Consider the following 21872-nt stretch of genomic DNA (forward strand, 5'->3'; position numbering starts at 1 on the left):
AATATAAACTATGAAAGGTAAAGATGAGGTTGATGTATCCTCACATGTTGTTTAACCTGCAGCAGAGTGATGACTTAAACTAAGAATTCTTTCTGAGAACAACAGCAAATTGAAGCAATAATTGATTAAAAGCCTTTTCCTAAACTCAATTCTTTATAGAGGTTTTAAAAAAGAAACATGCTAGTTTCATCACCATAATCTTCTGAGCCTCTAAACTCCAACATGCTGAACAACTTGGAAAGACATTTCTACTGTGTTTTAAAGTCAATCTCATATTCTGTCTAATTTATTGTAATGTATTTTAACTGATTTGAACTCACCTGATGGGGAGATGTGTCTCCAAGAGATTTTGGGCTCTGGTTTCCCACTGGCTGAGCAGATGAGTGAAACATTGCTGCCTTCGTTTACTGTAATGTCCGATGAAATGTCATAGATTTTGGGAGGAACTGTGAAACAAAACAAACAGTTAGATACACAAAGATGCAAATGAGCTCAATGCCGAAAGCTTGGATCTAGAAAGTCAAGTATGTGAACAACAACAACAACACCCATACAGTTTCAGATCTACCCAACGCAAAAGTCATTTTCATCGTTACAGCAGAAACATTAGTTTTTAGAATGATGTTCTAAGAATGTGTGCCAAATTCCATGGAAATCTGTCATTTTATTAAGGAATTACAGCCATTTACATACGACCACACCTGATGTACCTGTGATCACCATTTTAATTGAAATATCAACATGTTTTGGATAATTATTGACATTGGGAGTCCAGAAAATCTTATTCTACTGGTTTCATTCTGACAGGATGAAAATTCTAGGATTAGCTTAGTTCACAACTGCAATTATAAAGTCTAAGTGTAATAAGATTTAATAAATGATAATATGGGTATGCATAGTCCATAAGCCAAGGAACATGATGGTGTAAAATGTTTCATGAAGTACAACCAAAAACTATAACAACATCATAATGGCGTTTCTACTATCTACCATGGTTCGGTATTTTCCCTAATATAATAATGCTGGCAAATATAATATGATTCCCAGAGTTTCCTGCTTGGACCTCTAAAAATATAAGAAGAAAGAAATTAATTGGTATTGTCAAGCTTTTTTGTAATGAAACGTCTGATTTGGAATGCTTCATGGAACTTTAGTTAACATTTTGGTGATAAAACTACAGTATTTTTCTGGTAGACATATAGAAGGCAACTAGCTACTTTTGCATGATATTATGTGTCATAGTGCACCTTACACTCAACTACAAACTAAAAAGAAAAGAAAAAACCTAGATGTAAATCTGTCTTTATCCCACCTTTCATCACACAGGGCCTCTACTCTTTCTCAAAACCACCACCGTCAGTTGTCAAGGGGTTTATGAATAAATGCCTGACCTCCTGGTTTTGCTTTCCTATAAAAAAAGGCAATAAATTGTCAAGAGTCTGCAAAATCAGCTATTCACTTTGTTCATTTTTTGAGGTCCGGCTTTGAGTCTGTGCCAGGTTGTTTGAAGTGCATTGCATTTAACTAGACTGGTTCTGATTCTTTGACTCCCTCCTCCCAATATAATATTCTAAACATGCATTTCCTGAAGATCGATGTATAATGACCTAACTTTCTCAAGAGCTATTTATATATGTTCTTCTCAAACAGTAAACGGAGTTGTAATTAACATTTATTTTATTGAAATGTCAATTAATAGTTCTCCTGACAGGCAGACTCCCCATTGCATCCATGCATAATCAGAAACAATATATATAATCATGAATGATTGCTATTATGGAATAAGAAATGCTCGTCTGGGGAAAATCGATTAGAAGAAAACAAGACACTGACAGAAACAAAATAAAACCTTTTAAAACATACTGAAGAGAGCTTTCAAGTTTTCAAAGAAATGGCGCTATTTCTTCTTTCCAAGCAAAAGGACACCAAACATTCAGGCATTTGCAAAGAAACAGCAATTATTTACTCCTACACTATTTGATCTCCAGTTTAGGTCTTTCTTATCTTGCTTTTTGTAATCTGCTGGCACTAAATGGTTGAGTTGAAATTCTAATGAACCCTTTCATTGTTTGAAAGCACTGCTCTGACTGTCACGCTCTCCACTGCAGGTTTACTTGAACTTCCTCCCACTGTTGACAAATGTCCACAATCACCGATAGCACAAATGGAAAATGTTGCATTCATCTACTGATCATATCTGCTTTCAACAGGATCAAGACCCTATTAGTCAACACCTGAGGAGTCAGGTAGCGGCCTTTTAAATGAGATGTGGGGCCTCTGCAGATCTTTAAACTGAACATGTGTGAAGAAACATCAGTTTCATCATCTTGACATATCTTCTAGAACTTTCTCGATAAATGCCCATCTTGAGATTTGAAGTCTTTTATTAAGTCTTTTATGAGTTTTTTTTTCCAAACACTTCTTTACTTCTACAATGCAATAATGGCAAAATTGTGTCGAAACAATTAAGCTTTTTGAGCTTATAAGTTGGCAGGAAAAAAAGTCCAGAGGATTTGGTGCATTGAAGGAATATCTCTCATTACAGCCCGAGACAGTTTTGACTTTCATTACTGGTCTTGTGTGTACCACCTGCGAATACAGAGTATATTATCAGATGAAATGAAACCCTCTCTGTATTTTCAAGTAGCTGAAAAGCCTAGAGGACCGGTATGCCTCGATACTCCACTGAAAACGGCAGCATAAACAGATGCAAAGGTCAACAACCTATCCCGGCATGCTTTTTTAACTATCACTAAGTTCATAATAAAAGCACGTGTTGTTTAATCTCAAGCTCAGGGTCTGACCGCGATTTGACTTTTATGAATCCTTTCCGAGTGTCAACCTCAATGCTTTTGGCTATAGTTATTTTTAACCTGTTTATTTCCACTCAGCCTGTTCAATCGGTAGGGTAATGATGACAAGAGAAAAACAAGACAACGCTAAAGCCCTACCCCAAGGTCCTATTCAAGACAACCTGATGCTTTGTTTTCAGTTTAATTCATTAACTGCTGCACGATTGTCATGTTTGCCCATTCCACTCTAATTCTTCCTCCTCTCCTCGGCGGGAGGCACTGAGATGGAGCTGCCACAGCTGACGGGGGAGGCATTATCAGTCTCAGCCCCAGAGTGAATAAATAAGCCTCTAATGATGCCACCTTGAATTACTGAAACGCTTACAGCTATTAAAATGCAGAGTTTCCTCTGAACAAAGTGGAGTACATGGCTTGCCTTTCTATAAATTCTGACAGGTTCTCCAGGGCTGACTGCTGCCACCCAATTCCAAGACCCCATTGCTTCACACCTACTGCCAGCCCACATTCCAATTACAGAGCTGAGGGGAAAGTGGACTCCTGTCATAATGCAGACTAGCACAGGCAAAGAGCTGAGGAGAGACAGGCAAGGAAATCAGATGCACTTTTATCTATTTGTTGTCTTCCGGCTGAAAAGGAATGAAAAAAAAGTTAAGGCTGATGTACAATAAATGGACTTGTATAGGTTACAGTATTGTATATATATTTATAGCATAAATTAGGTGAATTTTAATTACTATATATGAGGCCTCTACATGGTAAATTACCAGTGGAATAAGCAGTACTATAAAAGATGCACTCTATTGCACAGCCGAGCCCTTCATTAACTTTTAATATATGTTGCATGCCATGCCAAAAAACACAGAGACCATTGTAAATTAATTTTCCCTGTCCTTTCCACAAGAACTGCTGACTTATATTTAAATGACAGAGCAAAACATTACTAAAACTGTAAAAAATGATTGTGATTTTAACAGTAAAAGGCTACAGTAAAAACCTGTTAATTGGTTAACAGTAAGTTTCCACACTACAAACAGTGAATAACTGTGATTACATTTAATGTAATTTTACAGTAAAATACTGGTAAAATTACGGTTTTTGGAAGTGAAAAATAACAAGTCATTATATAATTTACAGTGAAAAAACGTAAATTGACATTCCCGGAATTTCCTGCATGACACTTTTTCATATCAGTTGTGTACATTAAGGTTTTATCTTACATCTAGTGTTGTTAAATTAATGTTTATTGCATTATTTCAGTATCATGTGTTACCATGATGGTGTTTAGTGTTTGTGTGAATGACACTGTGAACCTTCTATATATAAGTATTTCCCTCCTCAGCTTGTAGAAAAGCTGTTTATGATGAGGTTTCATCATATGACTTTCTCATCGCCACCAGTGTTTGGTGGTTGTCAGTGATTTCAATGGTACAAAACTGAAATTAGTACTTCAATAGGTTGGTATATTATATCAGTTAATGAATTACAGTGAATTTAAGTTAAGTCTGTAAAACCTAAAATGTTGATAACATATTTTTTACGGTAAAGTTCTGGAAACCACATAGCTGCCAGTATTTTACTGTAAATGTTACTGATTTTTTTTTTTACAGTGATACTGTTGAAATCACACTAGAGCTTTTAGTTCATTTTGTCATTTTTTGTGAACTTGGCCATGCACATCGAACCATACTAGAGTCTGCCTGAAGGAGGGATGGTTCATTTGGACTATATGTAGTTGGTTTAAATGCAATTGGATCTCATTTGTGGAAGTGAACCAGTGTTGATGACATATAAATGTCTATTATACAATAATGTATTTCTAATTGCAACTATTCTCCACAGAAATTGCGTTTAGCAACTCACATTTTCCATTTGTCCTACAAATCAGACACATAAGTGCTGTTCTGTGCATTTTGTTTTTGTGGTACTAAAACCAAAGGGAGTAAAAAAGTGAATGTTTCCATTTCTTTTGCCTTCTCTAGAGATACTGTATTATCTAGCTATAATTGTGAACAGGTACTGTAGTACTCATTCTAGTGCTTATATTGATGATGCAAATCTACTGCAGTTTGGAGTCAAATAATGCAACGTAAAACAGTCAGGGGAGGAATCGAAAAACAGATACAGAACAAAAAATAGATTTTTTATTAGCTCATGTGTGGAAAGCCTTCAGTCTGATAATCCTGTTATAAACTACTTGTCAGACAAAACATACCATGATTTCAGTTAAGAAGTGGTTAGGAAGGATTTTAAAATCATTAAACAAAGCTTGAACTGAAAGAGACACTAAGGGTAAATAACAACTTCGAACATAATAATAAACTCTTGTGTGTCCTGAACAACCCTTGTGAGTCACAATGCAGCTCTGTTCCAAAAGCTAGTGAGCTGCCAACATAGGCAGCACTTGAAGAAATCAAATCACAGGCACAAACCCAATGCTACGGCTGTTTGAAAAGGAATGATGCATGATTATGCCTTCTAAGATTATTTTTCTAAACCAAAAGAAAAAGAAAATCAAATAAAAAAACATGTTGCATGTATTCTTCGCAATTCAATAATTGTTTTAAGATGGTGTATATTATTTAAAATATCATTTTTGCAGTACTGAAAACATTGATAAAAATAATTCAGCCTAATTAAAAACAGTAATTATAAGGGCTGTGTATTGGCAAGAATCTGGCGATACGATACGTATCACGATACAGGGGTTGCGATACGATATGTTGCGATACTGTAAGCAAGGCGATATATTGGGATATTTCTTATTTTAGGAATAGGATATATTTTTAGGAAAGCGGTCATAAAGAACACACCTCCATAGGCAAACCTTAGCAATAAATAAATAAATAAATAAAAATTATTTAACCAGAACACAGTGGGATCTGCATTTGTAATAATCAGTCCCTGTAACATTCAACGTTACTGAACCACTTTTTGTGCAGTACGAGTCATGGGGGAAAAATTAAAGTGCTTGCAGGATCCTTTAGTTAAATGTATAATATGTATTTTATAAAAAGACCATTGTTTTTAGACCTTGCTTTAAAGGTTCACATTTTAAGTTTACAACTGTAACATACAATGTCATAACATTTTGATCTGAACAAAAGAATTACATCTGCTTAAAGGCACAATATGTAAGATTTTTTTATAACAATATCCAAAAACCACTAGAACAGTGGTATATATTGTGCTGACTTGTGTACTTGCATTATCCCAAATGTTTCGAAGAATGTTTAAATCCAGAGAAATAAGCAATTTTAACTAGTGACACGGACCGTGTCCATAGTGTCATTGTGTCGCCTGCCAATGATGTCATAACCCCTCGATTTCCGGAAACACCAAAGACGCTTTAATATGTTGTGCGTTTTATTAGACCGGTGACGACCGCACAGAGTAGCACAATAACAGAACTTTCAAATGTATCTAGTATGATAAAACAGCGCTGCTTTTTTCCCCCCACATAATCATGACCGGAAAGAGCGGAAGCGGTCGACTGTGGTATAATAAAAGCTCCGCTGCTTTCGAGTCGTGTGTCACGCTCGTTCAGCGGCCTCGTTTCGCTTCGGTGGCTTTCAGCCTCACCCTGCTTCATTCTACTACGTTAATAAATCATTAGCTCATCCATGAACATGATTTCTGCCCGTTGAGTCCCGTTGGATTGCATCGGCTGTGGGAATGAAGATGACAACTCCCATGATTCCACACTCAGTCACGCCGTCATCAAACTACGCCTTTGCTTCTTTGTTTATTTTAAATACGTGCCCTCTAGCAGTGAAAAATTACATATTGTGCCTTTAATATCAATGAAAAATAAAGTGCTTGCAGGATTTCTAAAGAAAACAAAAAAATTTTAAAACAATAAAATCAATTACATTCTCAGAACCTTTCCACTTGGATTTCACAGGTTTTTCAGTTTGTATTTATGTTCCACGTGGAATCGCCGAGACCGCGGCGCGAGCACCGCCCCAACTGCACAAAACGCCCCCACCACGAGAGAAAGCTGCAGTCGCATGGCGACCCTACCGCCAGCCGCGCCCCGCTCGAGGCTCTTCACACGGGACGTGGCAAGTGGTGGAACTGAGGCTGGCGCTCACGCCACGGTGGACGTTAAAAGCCCAGATGACGCCACACTTCTGCTTTGTACACCGAAACGGGAACTGGAACAATTCTTTCATCCTCCATTACTAGCAGCAAACTATATTAACGCTAACATTAGTGGCGTGCCCTAATGCTAGTATTTCCTGTCACTGTTTAAGTTCAGAGATGAAGACTGCCATCTAGCGGTCGGGATATAAACTCAAAACGAAACAACTGCCATGAATCTTGTATGATTTTTTTAAAAGAACTCCCTTGCCATTGGTCAGTTTTTCGCGGGCAAGTTCACTACTGTAAATTGATTTACAGTAGTGAGGAAATACAGTAGTGACCGTATATTTTCCCATAATCCTTTGCGGTTTACAGTAAAATACTGTATACACATTTTACAGTATCTTACTGTACATATTACAGTATAATACTGTTCAAATGACAAAAATCAGTTAGTGCTCAAAAAAGTACAATTACTGATAAAAACTACTTAAAGTCCGCATGAACCGGAAGTTGCTGCCGACTTTATTTCAGTGTAATGACGTATTTCCATCTGAAATGGAATATTGAATAGAGGGCATTGTTTTATTTTTGCGCTCCTCCTCTCTGTCTCTCACTCATAGCAATCTAACGGTTGGAGGGGTGTGTTTAAGGATATTCTGCCCAAGTCGTCAAACTGACGTCATCAGAAAAGGAATGCCATTCCAGAGTGGAAGCAAATGATCAGATTTTGATTAAAGATTACAAAGACAAACAATTTTTTTCAGTGGATTAACTTGCACAGATTAATTGTTTACATCAAGACTAGCAATGTGCGCTAGTAAAGTAAATAAAGTCAATTTTGATTTCATGAGTACTTTAAGTTCAGAGCAAGCGGCAACCTTCCGGTCTCTCTCGTGAAACCAACACGGAAGTGACTAAAACTGCAATTCATCGACTGGCCGCTAGAGGCTGGCTCCAAAAGGGAGTCAAGTCAGTCCCATAGACTCCCCATGTTAAAATGCCCAACTTTACAGCAGAAAAAAATGTGTTTACAGCCTCGTACAAAAAGTGGTTTTGGTCTATATAGCTAATTTTGCCCTTCATGACAACTGTGAGGGGGGTGAATTTTTTTATAACTCATCCGTTTAAATTATATTAAGCCTTAAAGTTCTGCATAATTAAGGGCGTGGCCACTTGAGTGACAGGTGGATTGCCGCTGCTGTCACCACCGTCGAGCTAGGTGGGCGTGGTTTCAGCAACCAGCTCTTGCCTTTTTTCCCATGTTCGATTATCTGAGAGTGACGTGCGGTGACGCGCTGCCAAGATGGCAACGTCCAGCTCCGCCCACTTTGAGCTTCAAAATCGCTCTTCAGAAACCTACAGGTGACGTCACGGACACTATGTCCATGTTTTTATACAGTCTATGGTTCAGAGCCATATGGTATATTTTCTTACTCCCCAAGTAATTATATTCAATATGTTTCAGTGCTAATGCTTTCAAATGCTGCCTTAAAGGAATAGGTACCCAAAAATAAAAATTTGCTTCAAATTTACTCACCCTCAGGCCATCCAAGATGTAGATGAGTTTGTTTCGTCATCGAAACAGATATGGAAAAATTCATCATTACATCAATTGCTCATCAACCTCTCTGCAGTGAATGGGTGCGGTCAGAATGAGGCTACGTTCACACTAGTGCATTTTCATTTTAAAACGCATAACTTTTGCGTTTAAACTACCCCAGCCTTTTTGACCCTAAAAAACAGAGACTTTCGAAAACACAGCAGACCCCGTTTTAGTTTGAAAACTCCGTGAATGCGTTTCAGTGTAAACGGACCAAAAAGGAAACGATGGCATGGCTGCCCACATTCACTCTGCATATCCTTGACGACCGTCTAAACAATAACATCATGCTCATAGTTGTACCTGCATAAATGGTCATGTGACATGCATTTTTGGTTGTGTAGTGTGGACAGAGAACGTTTCTGAAACGCAGTGCAATGCAAGTGTAGACGAGAATCGTTTTCATTTTAAAACGCTGTTTTAAAATGAAAATGCATTAGTGTAAAAAGGGCCTGAGAGTACAAACAGCTGATAAAAATATTGCAATATTTGTGATAAAGTCCATCCACTGTTGTCCTCTCACATCAAAATCCACCAACATATTTGTTAATAGAGGACTTGTATTTTATCAACAGTACAAAGTTAAAAACGCTGAATGATGGATTTGTTTATTACAAACAAACATTTTTTCACTTCACAAGACGTAAATTGATGGACTTTACTTTTGGATTTTTGGATCAGCTGTTTGAACTCTCATTCTGACGCACCCATTCACTGCAGAGGATCAACTGATGAGCAAGGGTATAATGCTACGTTTCTCCAAATCTGTTCCAATGAAGAAACACATTAATCTCAGATGGCCTGAGGGTGAGCACATTTTCCGTAATTTTTTGGGTGAAGTATTTCTTTAATAGACAGCTTAACAGGTTTTTAAACAGAATGCATGCTGGGAATACTCCTTATGATCAATCCATGCACACCATTACAAGGGAATACTGAATATTTTGATCCAGCGACTATACTATGATACAAATATGCACATGCATTTTAAATATACTCATGTGGCTGGAAGTGGAAATATGCTACACTTGCAAAACTGCCAGATTCCACATTCATTCATAGTGGTTCCCAATTCCCCATACAACCTGAAGGCTGCTAAAACCAACCAACTTGGATCCCTAATTAGGTGTCATAGACAGAAACAAAACACAAACCCTGACAGGCTGCTCTACCCACTGGGATTTCTTCAGTTGGTAATGCCACGGAACGTGAGACAGTGAGAATGTGCGCGACCCAGTACATGAGCTCTCTTGGTACAACGTGTCCATTTGAAGAGTTAATTGAAAATATAGCACTTTGAATTAGTGCACGATTGAAAGAAATAACATTTATAATATTCTGGTGCTGTTTGTGAATATCGGGTTCGTCATTTATCCATCTATTATCTCAGATATTAATACAGTATAAAAGGAACACAAGAAACATTCTGCCATAGACACGTAGCTTTGTTCTCCAGCACACTGTATTAGTTCAATCTATAAGCAGGAGTGCTTACAGTATGAACAGAGATATCACTGAGGGGAATATTAGGCATTCATGAAAGGATGAACTTTCACATTAAAGACTTTGCAGAGTTGCTGTGAGGTGCAGACTCACTGGTACAGAATCTAAAATGAGGCTTAATATTTCATGACATTTTAGATGAAGTTCAAAACATCTTAACCTAGCTTAATGATGTTTCACTAAAAAACATCAGCAGGCCTGATTGGGGAACTTCAAACTAGTGATACCGGTGTTGTTTTTTCTTGATACATATGTATGTGTGTATGTGTACAGTATATTAATGTTTACTGTCACTTTTGATCAACTCAATATTAAGTATAAATACAAATAAATATAAATTATGTTTTTAAATATATTAAAATGTCTGTATATATGTGTGTGTAAAGAAACTAATGTCTAACATTACTAAATTATAAAAGAAGGAAAACAGTACAGAAGTAAATCAGAAAAATATAATAAAGAAATGTAAAATAAAAAAATAATTTTGTTTACAAGGCTAGTGGCAAAATTAACAATAATTCCAAATAAAAATCTTCATTCCAACAGTTATTTAAGTGAAAGTGACATGTGGCCAAGTATGGTGTCCCACACTCGGAATTTGTGCTCTACATTTAACCCATCCAAGTGCACACACACACAGCAGTGAGTAGTGAACACACACACACGCCATGAACACACACCCGGAGCAGTGGGCAGTCATTTTTGCTGTGGCGCCCGGGGAGCAGTTGGGGGTTCGGTGCCTTGCTCAAGGGTCTCACCTCAGTCGTGGTATTGAGAGTGAAAGAGAGTGCTGTTCATTAACTCTCACTACATACAATCCCTGCCGGTACCGAGGCTCAAAACCGCGACCTTCGGGTTACTAGTCCGACTCTCTAACCATTTGGCCACGACTATTAAGCAAAATAAAGCCAGGCTAAAGTCACTTATGTAGCTGAACATGACACACCAGTTCAACTATGTGAAACAAAGAATAGACCCTTTTTGTGCCGACGTCACAATTACGTCACAGCATTAGCTGGAGGCAAAACAAAGCAATAACTGGAGGCGGCCAATACAAACCAGCACAGAGTTGGCTACATAAGGAGATTAAAATGTCATCTTTGAGTGTCAGAATGATGGAGTACAGGCTCAAATTTGAAATTTTATCGCATACCTGCTGCCAGGCGCAGATTAACGCACAGGCTTGCCTAGGGGCCCCACGTGTGCAGGCCAGACTATTTTTTTAAAATTATTTTAAATTTACTTCAGTGCGAACAAAAAAGACCCTCATTGGCCCATAAGAAACATTAAAGGAGGATACGTTGCAGAGCGTCTGACAAAATTAATATCTTGTATTGTAGAATGCGCGCTCAGCACCGCCGAGAGTTTGCAGGATCGTTAAATCGAAACCGAAAGTAAAACGCGCATGCGCATTCAAAAGCAATTTTAATACCCCGCGTTTTGAGAGCGACTCCCTGATGCGTGCAAATTAAGCTACATAACATATCTAGGCTGTTATTAATATGTAGGCTATAATAGGTTGTGTAGCTGTCTATAGCTCTGCATCATGCTTGAAAAAAATTGGTCTCTATTTGCACTTTGAATATAGAGAGAGCACTTATTGTTCGCACTTAATATGACTAAGAAAGAACTGTCGTTTATTTTTTGTTATTTATACTGTTTTTATTTCTATGTTCAATTTATGAAAAGGAGTTCAGTTAGGAGGTCAAACGTTCTAGAAGCTTATAATTCATGTACAGTTCTAAGGTCTGAAGAGACTTGTATGAAATCATACAGGAGAGAAGCCAGTCAGTTGAACAAAACCTTTTACAGTGCTTGAGTTTTGTTGCTTTTACTGCATATGATAATTCATACTCAGAAAGTAGAACTGAAATGACATTTATTACAAGATGATTAGTTAAATTAATTATTCCAGTCATGTACTTGGTCATCGAGAATGTTTTTTAAAAATGCGTAAACATCTCGTGTCTCGTCTCGTGTCTTGAGTTAAGTGTCGACATGATAATCAAACAACAAAAGACGAGGAGAAAAATAATTCCCTGCTCTTGACAGAATGGCATTTGTAGCTTTTATAAGATCTATGCATTTAAATTTAAAATTAACAAAATTTTCTTATACCCGCAGAACTCCCTAGACTAGAGGAACCAATGTACACCCATCACAGTCTCACAAAATCCTGTGGGGACACTGGGAATGTAGAGGAAACACTGTAGGATTGGCTGTCTCAATGTGTGTGCATGCCAATTCACTTTACTATTTGCGTGTGGACCATGTACGGCACTAAATACATTTCTCCAGGAAAGCATAATGATTAAGGGGGGGCCTCACACAATGAGCAGCCTAGGGGCCCCTGACCACCTTAATCCGCCCCTGCCTGCTGCCATTGCTAGACAAAAAAACGATGACAGCTGTAATAAAACGAGAGGACTGGACAGAAACAATCATCAAAAATTTTCGCGTTTGCAGCGCACACTTAATATCAGTTAAGGTTAAATAAACTATTATCTTTTATGGATTATGGTTTGGTTACAAGTCTAAAGATTTCTCATGCATGCCCACCTAATCAAAAATTGGGGAAGTTGTGTCATCTCGCTTTCTACAATTGCACTTATGGCAATTGTAGAAAGAGAGGGAACGGTGAAGGCCCATGTTTATGCTATGTATATGAGATTGTTTGGTTTAGGACTGATTGAATGATTAGGGCTACTGTTACTTGTCTGTATGCTTACATTATCTTTGTCTGTATATTGATATTATGATATTATTGATACATTGTTTGTCATTTTGTTTGACAGTTGGATTGTGTGCATGAGTGAGCTGGTATTGATTTGTTGGTTCTGTGTATAGTATAACTTTTAAGCGGATGTTTTTTTTAGGAATAGTGTGAATGTTATATGTATTTTGGAGTATGTAAGTATTATGTATTGATTAATTCTTTATATTTTTAGTGTGACAATTTTACCATCAGTCCAGGGACTGCAGATGCAAAATAGCCTTCTGGCTAATTCTGGCACATTGTACATTTATGTATTATTGATGTGCATTGTCCCTGTCAAATAAACCTGAAATGTGTCAGGTGTGTGTTCAAGTGCATATGCTTACAATTGCCACTGTTAGTACATAGTTATAAGCACCTAAAGATTTATATGCCCTCAGTTTCTATTTACTATGCACGCTCGATTTCTCTGTCTGGTAGGTGTGTCAGGCCATTCCTGTCAGATCGTCAATCCATTGACGATTACGAGTCGGCCAATCTGGTTCCTTCCCTTAAAGTTAACATTTTCAAATAACAATTGCGGTCCCGGACAGTGAGCGACATTACATATTCAGATAAAATCTAATTTTCTCCAGTCATTGTTAAAAAACAAGCAATCAAAACTTGCTTTTTTTTCAATTTCATTGTTGCCACAATATTGGAATATGCGCAGTGTCAAGCTGCCTTATTTCTTTGGTTCATCTTCCACAATAAACAAAATGGTGGTTGCTGATGACAAACAGACCATCACTCCTAATATTTAGCTAAGTTAAATATATAGGGCCTATGTGCAGAATAGCAATACATTTGATCTGTCATTCACTAACTGAGCACATATATAAAAGAATAATGTGGCGGTCTCAAACTGCTCTATTTGATGGTGACTCACCGAGGACTATGACAAATGGTATGTCTGGTAAACAAGGCTAAGATTTAAGTGGTGGAAAAGATAGGTGATTATTCTCTGAAAAATGTGTGTGGGCCATCCTCATTCGATCCCTACAAAACAAACAAGCACACTCATTCTCAGATGATGCCCAGTATTGACCCGTCGGCTAAAAAGAATGACCTAGCAAAACTGTTTCGTCCACACAAATGTTCAGGATACATCGAGAGCTCGAAGAGACCGCAAGTACAGTCTGTTCAAATTTCATAAAGGACAAATAAGACGTTTTAATCGTATTACATATGATTTGGTGTTCCAGGATTTGTGCCACTGTAAGAGTCAATCTAGCAATTTCATTTCTCATACAATTCTGCAGGAGATTAAGTTTACCATTCACCGATTCCTATTAAAAGACTGCTGTTCCTCATGTGTTTCCTGTCGCTTTTGTTCTCTCTCTTTTTAATTGTTGTCATTACCCCAACCGTGCGTGTATATTTTCTTACCAGTGCTTATTAATTATCCCAGATCATGTAGAGATACATGCAAGTAATGGATTCTATTAAGGACAAAAGATCCATCATGATCATGACACAGCCTTTGGCTAAGAGAGTGAAAAAGGAGGACATTCATTTTGTTGATTATAATTACATAGAAGAGACTCGGTGATGGGCTACAGGTTACGGCCTATAAAACTACACATCTTCAGATATGACTGGCCTGTATTAGTTTGCTTTATCTCAGGGAGGGTTAGGGTGCTTGCAGTGATCTTCTCTAGTTAATTATAGACAGTGGATTTATGCAGATAGAAAATAGCAAATTTGCCACTGCTGAGAGTCAGCACCTCCTACTGAGGTCTCAACTGTATACTCCAACCTGTAAAAGAAATATACACAATATAAGCCTACCAGAGAATTTAGATAAATATCCATCATTAAAATATCTTGGAATGACTAGGATGTGAGATGAAGCCAGCGACCAAACAAATATCTACATAACAGCTCAAAAGAGTAATGAAATATTCATTAAAATCATCAGTTTTATGTATGTGTTGTAGCAAACACATATTGTGCCTAAATATGAATTTCTCTATAAAACTAAAATTGCATTCAATTTAAATGAGCTAATCATTTTAAAAGAGTTGGAACAAATAGTAAAGGAAAAGCAGCCAACAAGGGAACCACAATACATAGGAACTCCTTCAATAGAATTTAAAAAGCATCCCAGGTGGCACCTCATGAAACTGCTGATATCAAGGTAATAGGTGGCTAAATTGAAAAAAGCTAGTAAAATAGTTCTGAATTAATAAAAAATTCAAAAGTCAATACATAATTAGTAATATGTAAAATAATATATATATATATATATATATATATATATATATATATATATATACATTGAAATATATAAATAAAATACATTCCATTATCGGCAAAGAATATATCAAAATAACATAAAAAATGTTGATATAATAAAAAAAAAAAAATTGAAATTAAAACATTATGTAAAACTATTTGGAGTTCTGATAATCAGCTAGGAAACTACAGTATATATACAGTACATGCACACATATATGTGAACACATACATACATTAAATTTATGTTCCTAGCTGAATTGAAGAACTCCAACTAATTTTTTTTTTTTTTTTTTAACTCTCCAGAAAAACAAGATGCACAAATAGCATACCTGACCTCTGGCGTCATTTATTTTAATTGCCTGTTTATAGCGAAAGCTGATTATTTTCTTCATACACATAAAGCTTATGTACACAAGTTCTGAGAGCAGACCTCACGGTTATGCATATTCACTGAGAAGAGGGGATTATCAGGCAGACATGTTTATGCCAATATTTCTTGCTGGCAGTCGGAGTTTTGTTCAAAGAACAACATTGGTGGAATTCTTTTCATAATAACCATTCAGTCAAGGAGTTAAAAAATATTGATTAGAATAGACGACCAATAAAAATATGCAAAGCTAACAGTAGAATTAATGTTTTCCTCACTAAAAAATAATAATATACCATATTAACCGATGCCCATTTAACACAATAAAAAATGAGTTTTGCAGAGTGGCCATGTGCATGGACTACTATGATGTAAAATGTTATTCCACATGGACATTATCAGTAATTATGCTGCTGAGCAAGATGGAGAAAAAATGTAATTATTTCCTCCATAAATTTGGACCACAAATGGAGTCACTCCTCTAAAGACACTCGAATTTTTGCAATTTACAGTTACTTCCGACTTATTTGCCCACTGTGAAGAAAATTCATCAATACATATGAAAATAACAATACAACCCCATAAAAATTTATATTTAGATCCACTTGAACATGGCAGTATTTAATTGTGTTACATAATACTCAATCCTGCACTCCAACTGCTATCTATAGCCTATAGGCTAATTCACAGACTTTACTCCAACTCCTTAAAAGGGGGACACACACATGTAGAGCTAGAATCCCTATTTACATAATGAAACATTAAGAAGGATTTTTCCAAACGTTTGATGATTTCATAGTCATTATTAACACATTCAATCCATATTTTCAGTATGACTGCAAACATATACACGTATAAAAGTGGTTGAAGCTTTAAGCAGTAGTGTAAAATTGCATGCAGTGGCCTAGAGATTCAAAACATTTTTGACATTTTGACAGAGCGGCTGGGCCCTCTGAAGTCAAAATATAGTGTCATGAATATGGATGTAAACACAAATTTATATTATCAGTATTAATAAATATGATCAGTAAAGAGGACAAATGCTGTTGATGCAATGAATACTTCAGAGCTTCAGAGACCCTCCTCACAACTAAAAACCAAATTAGGTGCTAATATAATACTAAATTCGTTTTTTTTTTTATCAATAAAAAACATGGCAAACCATGATGAAATAAGCAGTTGTTGATGAAACACTCACCTTTTACAATTAACTGAATGAGCTTTGGGCGTAGATTACGTTCACTTTGTATCGAACAGGTGTACAAGCCCTCGTCCGTTACATCCACTTTCTGTATCTGTAAGCTGTATTCATGTTTATCCCCCACATTTGATACGATGGACACGCGAGGATCCCCTGACCACTTGTCATTCCCTGCGTAAATGATACTGGAACGATTCAACCATGCTCCTTTTGAGATTCCATCCAACAGGTAGCATCTGAAACCAGAAAGAAAGCAGAAAATCAAGTTTTTAATGTTGTTTACATATCTGTCTGGTGTTTTTAGTATGCTTTGAGACAAACCATGTGCAAATTCATCAGTCAACACTACTGCGGAGTATTTTTGCCATAGAACTGCAGTGTACCAAAGACAATCTCAAAAATGCGGTTTGAAACAGCCCATTTCCTGCCATTACAAATATGCAACCAATCCCATCAATTTGCTGGGTGGGGCTTTTCATATCATTAGCTGTTTGAGATGGCAAATGGAAACATGGTTTGTGTTACATTAGCAACACATTTTTAGCTGACATTGTAGAGAACGATAAACATAAAATGCATTACCATTCTGATACATCGAATTGTAGATGACACTGTATAACTCACCCTTCCATTTTTTCAACATATAGACCAAGAATGTGATTTATTAGCTGATCACTATTAATAATTTTTGCAGTTTGCAAAAAAATATTGTCAAGAAACGACCCATCTTTCCACGTATAACACTCCAAACTGACTAGTGGAAACAAAAAAAGAAAGAAACAAACAAACCAGATCTACTTTTTTGTTAGATATTGGGGAAAGTCATACTAAAATGTTTTATATAAACACCACTTGCAAATCATACAAACTACATCAGTCCCTGGTGTGCACAAAAGATACCGTCAAAAGCAACAACAAAAACAACAAAATAACTATTTAATATTTAAAGCAGTGGTTCCCAGCTGCTGGGTCATGACCCAAAAATGGGCCATAGGTCTGTTCTAAAACAGCACAGAAAAAAACAATGTTAAATGCAAATAATAAAAAGCAACTAACTGTATAATCGTGCATTTAGGACAGCTAATTAAATAGGATTATCAACATTTAAAAAAAAAATGCTTAAGGAGAAAGCAGAAAACACTTTCCATATCTTTTGTTGTTGGCATCAAAAGCCATGCGGCCCAATTAAACTCCACAGTATTTTGGTGCAAATCCCTCCGTCACTTTGCAAAAGCCAAATTATGCAGATACTAACATGGACAGGTTTCATGACAAGCCCTCTTCCTCAAAAACCATGTTTTTGATTTTGTTTCAAAGTCATCCCGTTTTGTTTTTCTTTTCTGGATTTCTGTCTTCTGTATTCATTTAAACATAACGTCTTCAAATTGACAGTTCTGACCTCAAAACACAAGACTTCAGCAAACCAAGCAAACTAACAAAAAAGATGGCTTGGAACTTTAATCTGGTACCACGTGTCATCACTTGGGTGAGGTGTCTATGGTGAGAGTTACTCACACAGGATACTCTTGAGTAGGGCTGCACGATTAATCGAATGCGATTGTCATGCGCATTTTGTTAGTAAAGCCGGTTCTGTAATCAGCAGTAAATCATCATCACGTGCTTTCAGATGGAGCAGCATTTACTACACAGAGCCGTAGTTCACTAACAAGTTACGCAAAAAAATCGCAGACGATTTTATTGCGCGATTATGAAATCGAAGAAATCGTTCGCGATAATGTCAGCTGTTTGCATAGCTTCTCAGTGAACTACGACTCTGTGTAGTAAATGCTGCTCTATCTGAAAGCATGTGAAAATACCACATTTAATAACATATTTTTACTCCAAACTCACTTGCTTAGCCTATAATTTTAAATGAAAGATGTCATATTTATTTATTTATTTATTTTATCTATCTGCGACACTGTGTTAACAGAAAAATGTCAAACGAATTTAGTATTTTGACAAGACGAATAAAAATAGCTAATAGGCTATTTTTGTACAACCTACATTAAAAAAAAAATTCTCTCTGCAACACTTTTTCCCTATTGTGTTGTCAATGTTAAACGAATTGTATCCTGACAAGACCAATAAAAATAAGAAATACAATTTTTGTACAACATTTTTATTTTCTCTGACACTTTTTTTCCTATTGTGTTGCATAAAATATTAAACGAATTTTGTGTCTTAAGATTATTTATAGAATTTCAAGTTAAAGTCAATAAATTCCAGACTCTTGACAAGACGAATAAAATAGCATACAATTTTGTGCAGACTACACTTTTATTTGTCAACCTATCTCTCTTTCTTTCAGCAGCGGAAATGTAAATGTGAGATTCTGGAAAACGAGATCTAAATTTTCCGGGAACGGTCGGGTCGGGAAGAAAATTATTCTAAGCGGACAGCGGGTGAACAAAGAGTGAATATATATAGCGGGAGCGGGTGGGTGCGGAATAGAACCTTGCGAGAGCGGTCCTAAAAAAACAGTCCCGCGCAGACCTCTAATTCCTTGCGTAAAGTTAAAGAATGAAGAGAGAATCAATTTCAATAAGTCCTTCTGCTTTTTGTTTTAGTCCAAAGCCAAAAACGACCCTTATTTTTACGCAGAAAACACACACTTTGATATACACGCAGGTTAAATAATTGTATTTTGGGACCCAACTGTTTACAAGTATGTAACATTCATAAAGGCAAAAACTCAAAAGACCACTAATATGTAAATTATTTGCTACAAGCTAAACTATTTTGATTTTCCTGTAAAAGCTCCTCAGGCAGACTGCTCTACATCACTGACACTGAAGGTTTCATCACCATTTCTATCCCCTGAAACAGCAGGATGGCTGGTGTCAAAGCACCACAGAGATCTACTTGGACATACATACAATAACTCCTCACAAAGGCTTAAGTGCTTCCTACTGAGGTGTAGGCTACTGTGAAAGAAAGACCTCCATGTGTGCTATATTTCCTTTGTACAGCCTGTAAGGAACAGGTGGAAAGGTGCATGCGCCTACTAGCATGTGCTATTCTTTGAAACCTTGGACTGTAGGACTTGTATGTATGGGGGGAGTTAGGACGATTCTAAGGGCCCACGCACTTTTGGGGCCCAGTGGTTCCCAACCCAGGGGTCGCGACCCCCACTAGGGGTCGCTAATAATTTTCGAGGGGTCGCCAAGTGCACTCGTTTTTAAAAATAAATAAATAAAATATATATATTTCATTTATAACAGCACAATAAATATTTCAATTCTAAATATTAAAAAAAAAAAAATTAATTTATGGAAAGAGAAGAAATTCTCTTAACGTCGAGAATTTTTTGCAGCGTATCGCGAGAGTGGGAACGTACAGACGTAACTAAAAAAAGACGCAGCAAAGAGAAAATGGCAAAGCGCCAGGGAGAAGATAAAAATGAATGCGCTAAAAAGAAAACAAGGACTTATTTGGACAGTTATCTTGAATTCGGTTTCATTGAAGCAATGGACAAGGTGAGAATTGAGTGTGTAATCTGTGGTGAGAGACTAGCGAATGAAAGCATGAAGCCCTGCAAACTAAGAAGACATCAGAGCACCAAACACCCACAGACGGTTGGTAAACCCAGAGAATTTTTCCTAAGGAAAAAAGAAGTTGTTATGTCAAATAGACCCCAGAACATCAGAGATGCTTTGACTAGAGCTGGAATGAGAAATGTTGGATACTGCTGGAAATGCTGCTATGGGGTATCGTATTTTTTATTCTAGGATTTTTTTGTTTGCCCCAGTGAAGCATTTCTATTAATATAACTGATTAAGTAGTCATACTCATTCCATATCAGCAGAATAGTGTTGTACAGAAAGTCTGTTCATAGAAAAGGTTCTGAATGAATTATGTTACTGATACCTAATGGTCAAAAGCAATAGCAAAAGTAATAATACCTTGGAAAATGGCATTTAAGACTTTTTAATACTTATTAAGGGCCTTAATTTTCTCTAAATTGATTTATCAACTTTTAATACTTTTTAAATCCCCGCCGACACCCTGATTCTAACATGACAATGCATCTGTGTATAAGGCAAGGTTAAAAAAAAAAAAGATTGATTCAGTCAGTGTGGAAGAATTTGACTGGTCTGCAGAAAGCAAAGTTCTAATCCCAGCTTTCAAGGCAAAACTATGAAAACAAACAGGCTCGGTAAGGTAGCTATGCGCTAAACAGGGATAAACGCAAAACAATACACAAGACTAAAACAGAAAACACGGAATGGCTCGGTAAGGCAGCTAACACTTGGGGAGTGAAAAATGCAGAACAATACTCAGCGACTAGAGCAGGATCAGGGTAGGTTTTATATAGTGTGTGTAATAGCAATCAGGTGAGCGTGTAACTGGTTTCAGGTGTGAGTGTAATCAGTGCAATGGAACATGGGAAATGTAGTCCAGGGTGATGTGTAACAGTCTGTGTGGTGCGAGAGTCAATATCATGGAAGGGCGACCTCTAGTGGCAAGTGGATGGAAATTCATGGATCGGATTCGTGACAATATATATATATTAGGGGTGGAACGGTTCAACTTACTCACGGTTCAGTTTGTATCACGGTTTTAGAGTCACGGTTTCAGTATGGTTCGGTATGTGCTATGTTTAGGCAAAAACTATACTGTCAAACAAAAAGAAAGAAAATAAGAATAATCTATCTAACTACAAGCAACAGCACAAATAAATACAACAGAGTAAAGATACAAATAAAATAAACTTTGTTTGTGATTTTCAGTTTTTTTTAAGTAGGTCTAACATTAGTTTTTAGGTACAGAAATTGAATAAAGTAATGAAATGTAAAACACCATTGCATATTTGACTGTATAAATTAAAGATTAATTTTTATTAAAGTTATAAAAGCAAAGTTTGATTAATATTAAGAAAGTGCTGTCACTTTAAGAGAATGCCCTGATCCAGTGCACTGATACAGTACGTTCAGGCGGCTATGTCTGCTATAGGATACTTACCAAGACGGGTATTTTGACATAATTTTTGTGTGAATTTGTTCATTTAAACAATACTTCAGAGAAAGCTTAATATTTGCGCGCGATCTGAGGCGCGGGTTTGCACGCTTCGGCTGAGCACACGCACAAATTTTCTCACTGCGTGCGCGCGCAAGCTCGCGTCCTCTGGCTTTTAAATGTTTAAACTGGCAAAGCGTAAACGAATTTAGCTTAAACCGATATCAACGTGTGCTGTTCAGGTCTCACCTGTGCGCGCGCGCTATCAGCACCCGGGTGATGACAGAATAAATGCTCATATTCAAGCATACGGCATTCACATTGAACAAGAGTGAATGGTTTGTCCA

At 36.8% G+C, this 21872-nt stretch overlaps 1 protein-coding gene across 6 annotated transcripts in view; it reads right to left on the bottom strand.

Moving 5' to 3' along the window:
* Window positions 1-21872, bottom strand: part of LOC107685309 (neuronal growth regulator 1-like) — a 112270-nt gene that overhangs the window by 75750 nt on the left and 14648 nt on the right. For 3 of the 6 annotated variants that reach the window (XM_016481859.1, XM_016481857.1, XM_016481861.1), the window contains exons 2-3: window positions 16564-16802; window positions 321-446 (exon numbers count right to left, since the gene is read on the bottom strand). In XM_016481859.1, coding sequence (XP_016337345.1) covers window positions 321-446; window positions 16564-16802 — 365 coding nt within the window. The remainder of the gene's footprint in view (window positions 1-320; window positions 447-16563; window positions 16803-21872) is intronic. The other 3 variants (XM_016481858.1, XM_016481856.1, XM_016481860.1) reach the window with 1 other exon arrangement.

The sequence above is a fragment of the Sinocyclocheilus anshuiensis genome, unplaced genomic scaffold, assembly GCF_001515605.1.
Source record: "Sinocyclocheilus anshuiensis isolate Anshui unplaced genomic scaffold, SAMN03320099.WGS_v1.1 scaffold385, whole genome shotgun sequence".
Lineage (NCBI taxonomy): Eukaryota > Metazoa > Chordata > Actinopteri > Cypriniformes > Cyprinidae > Sinocyclocheilus > Sinocyclocheilus anshuiensis.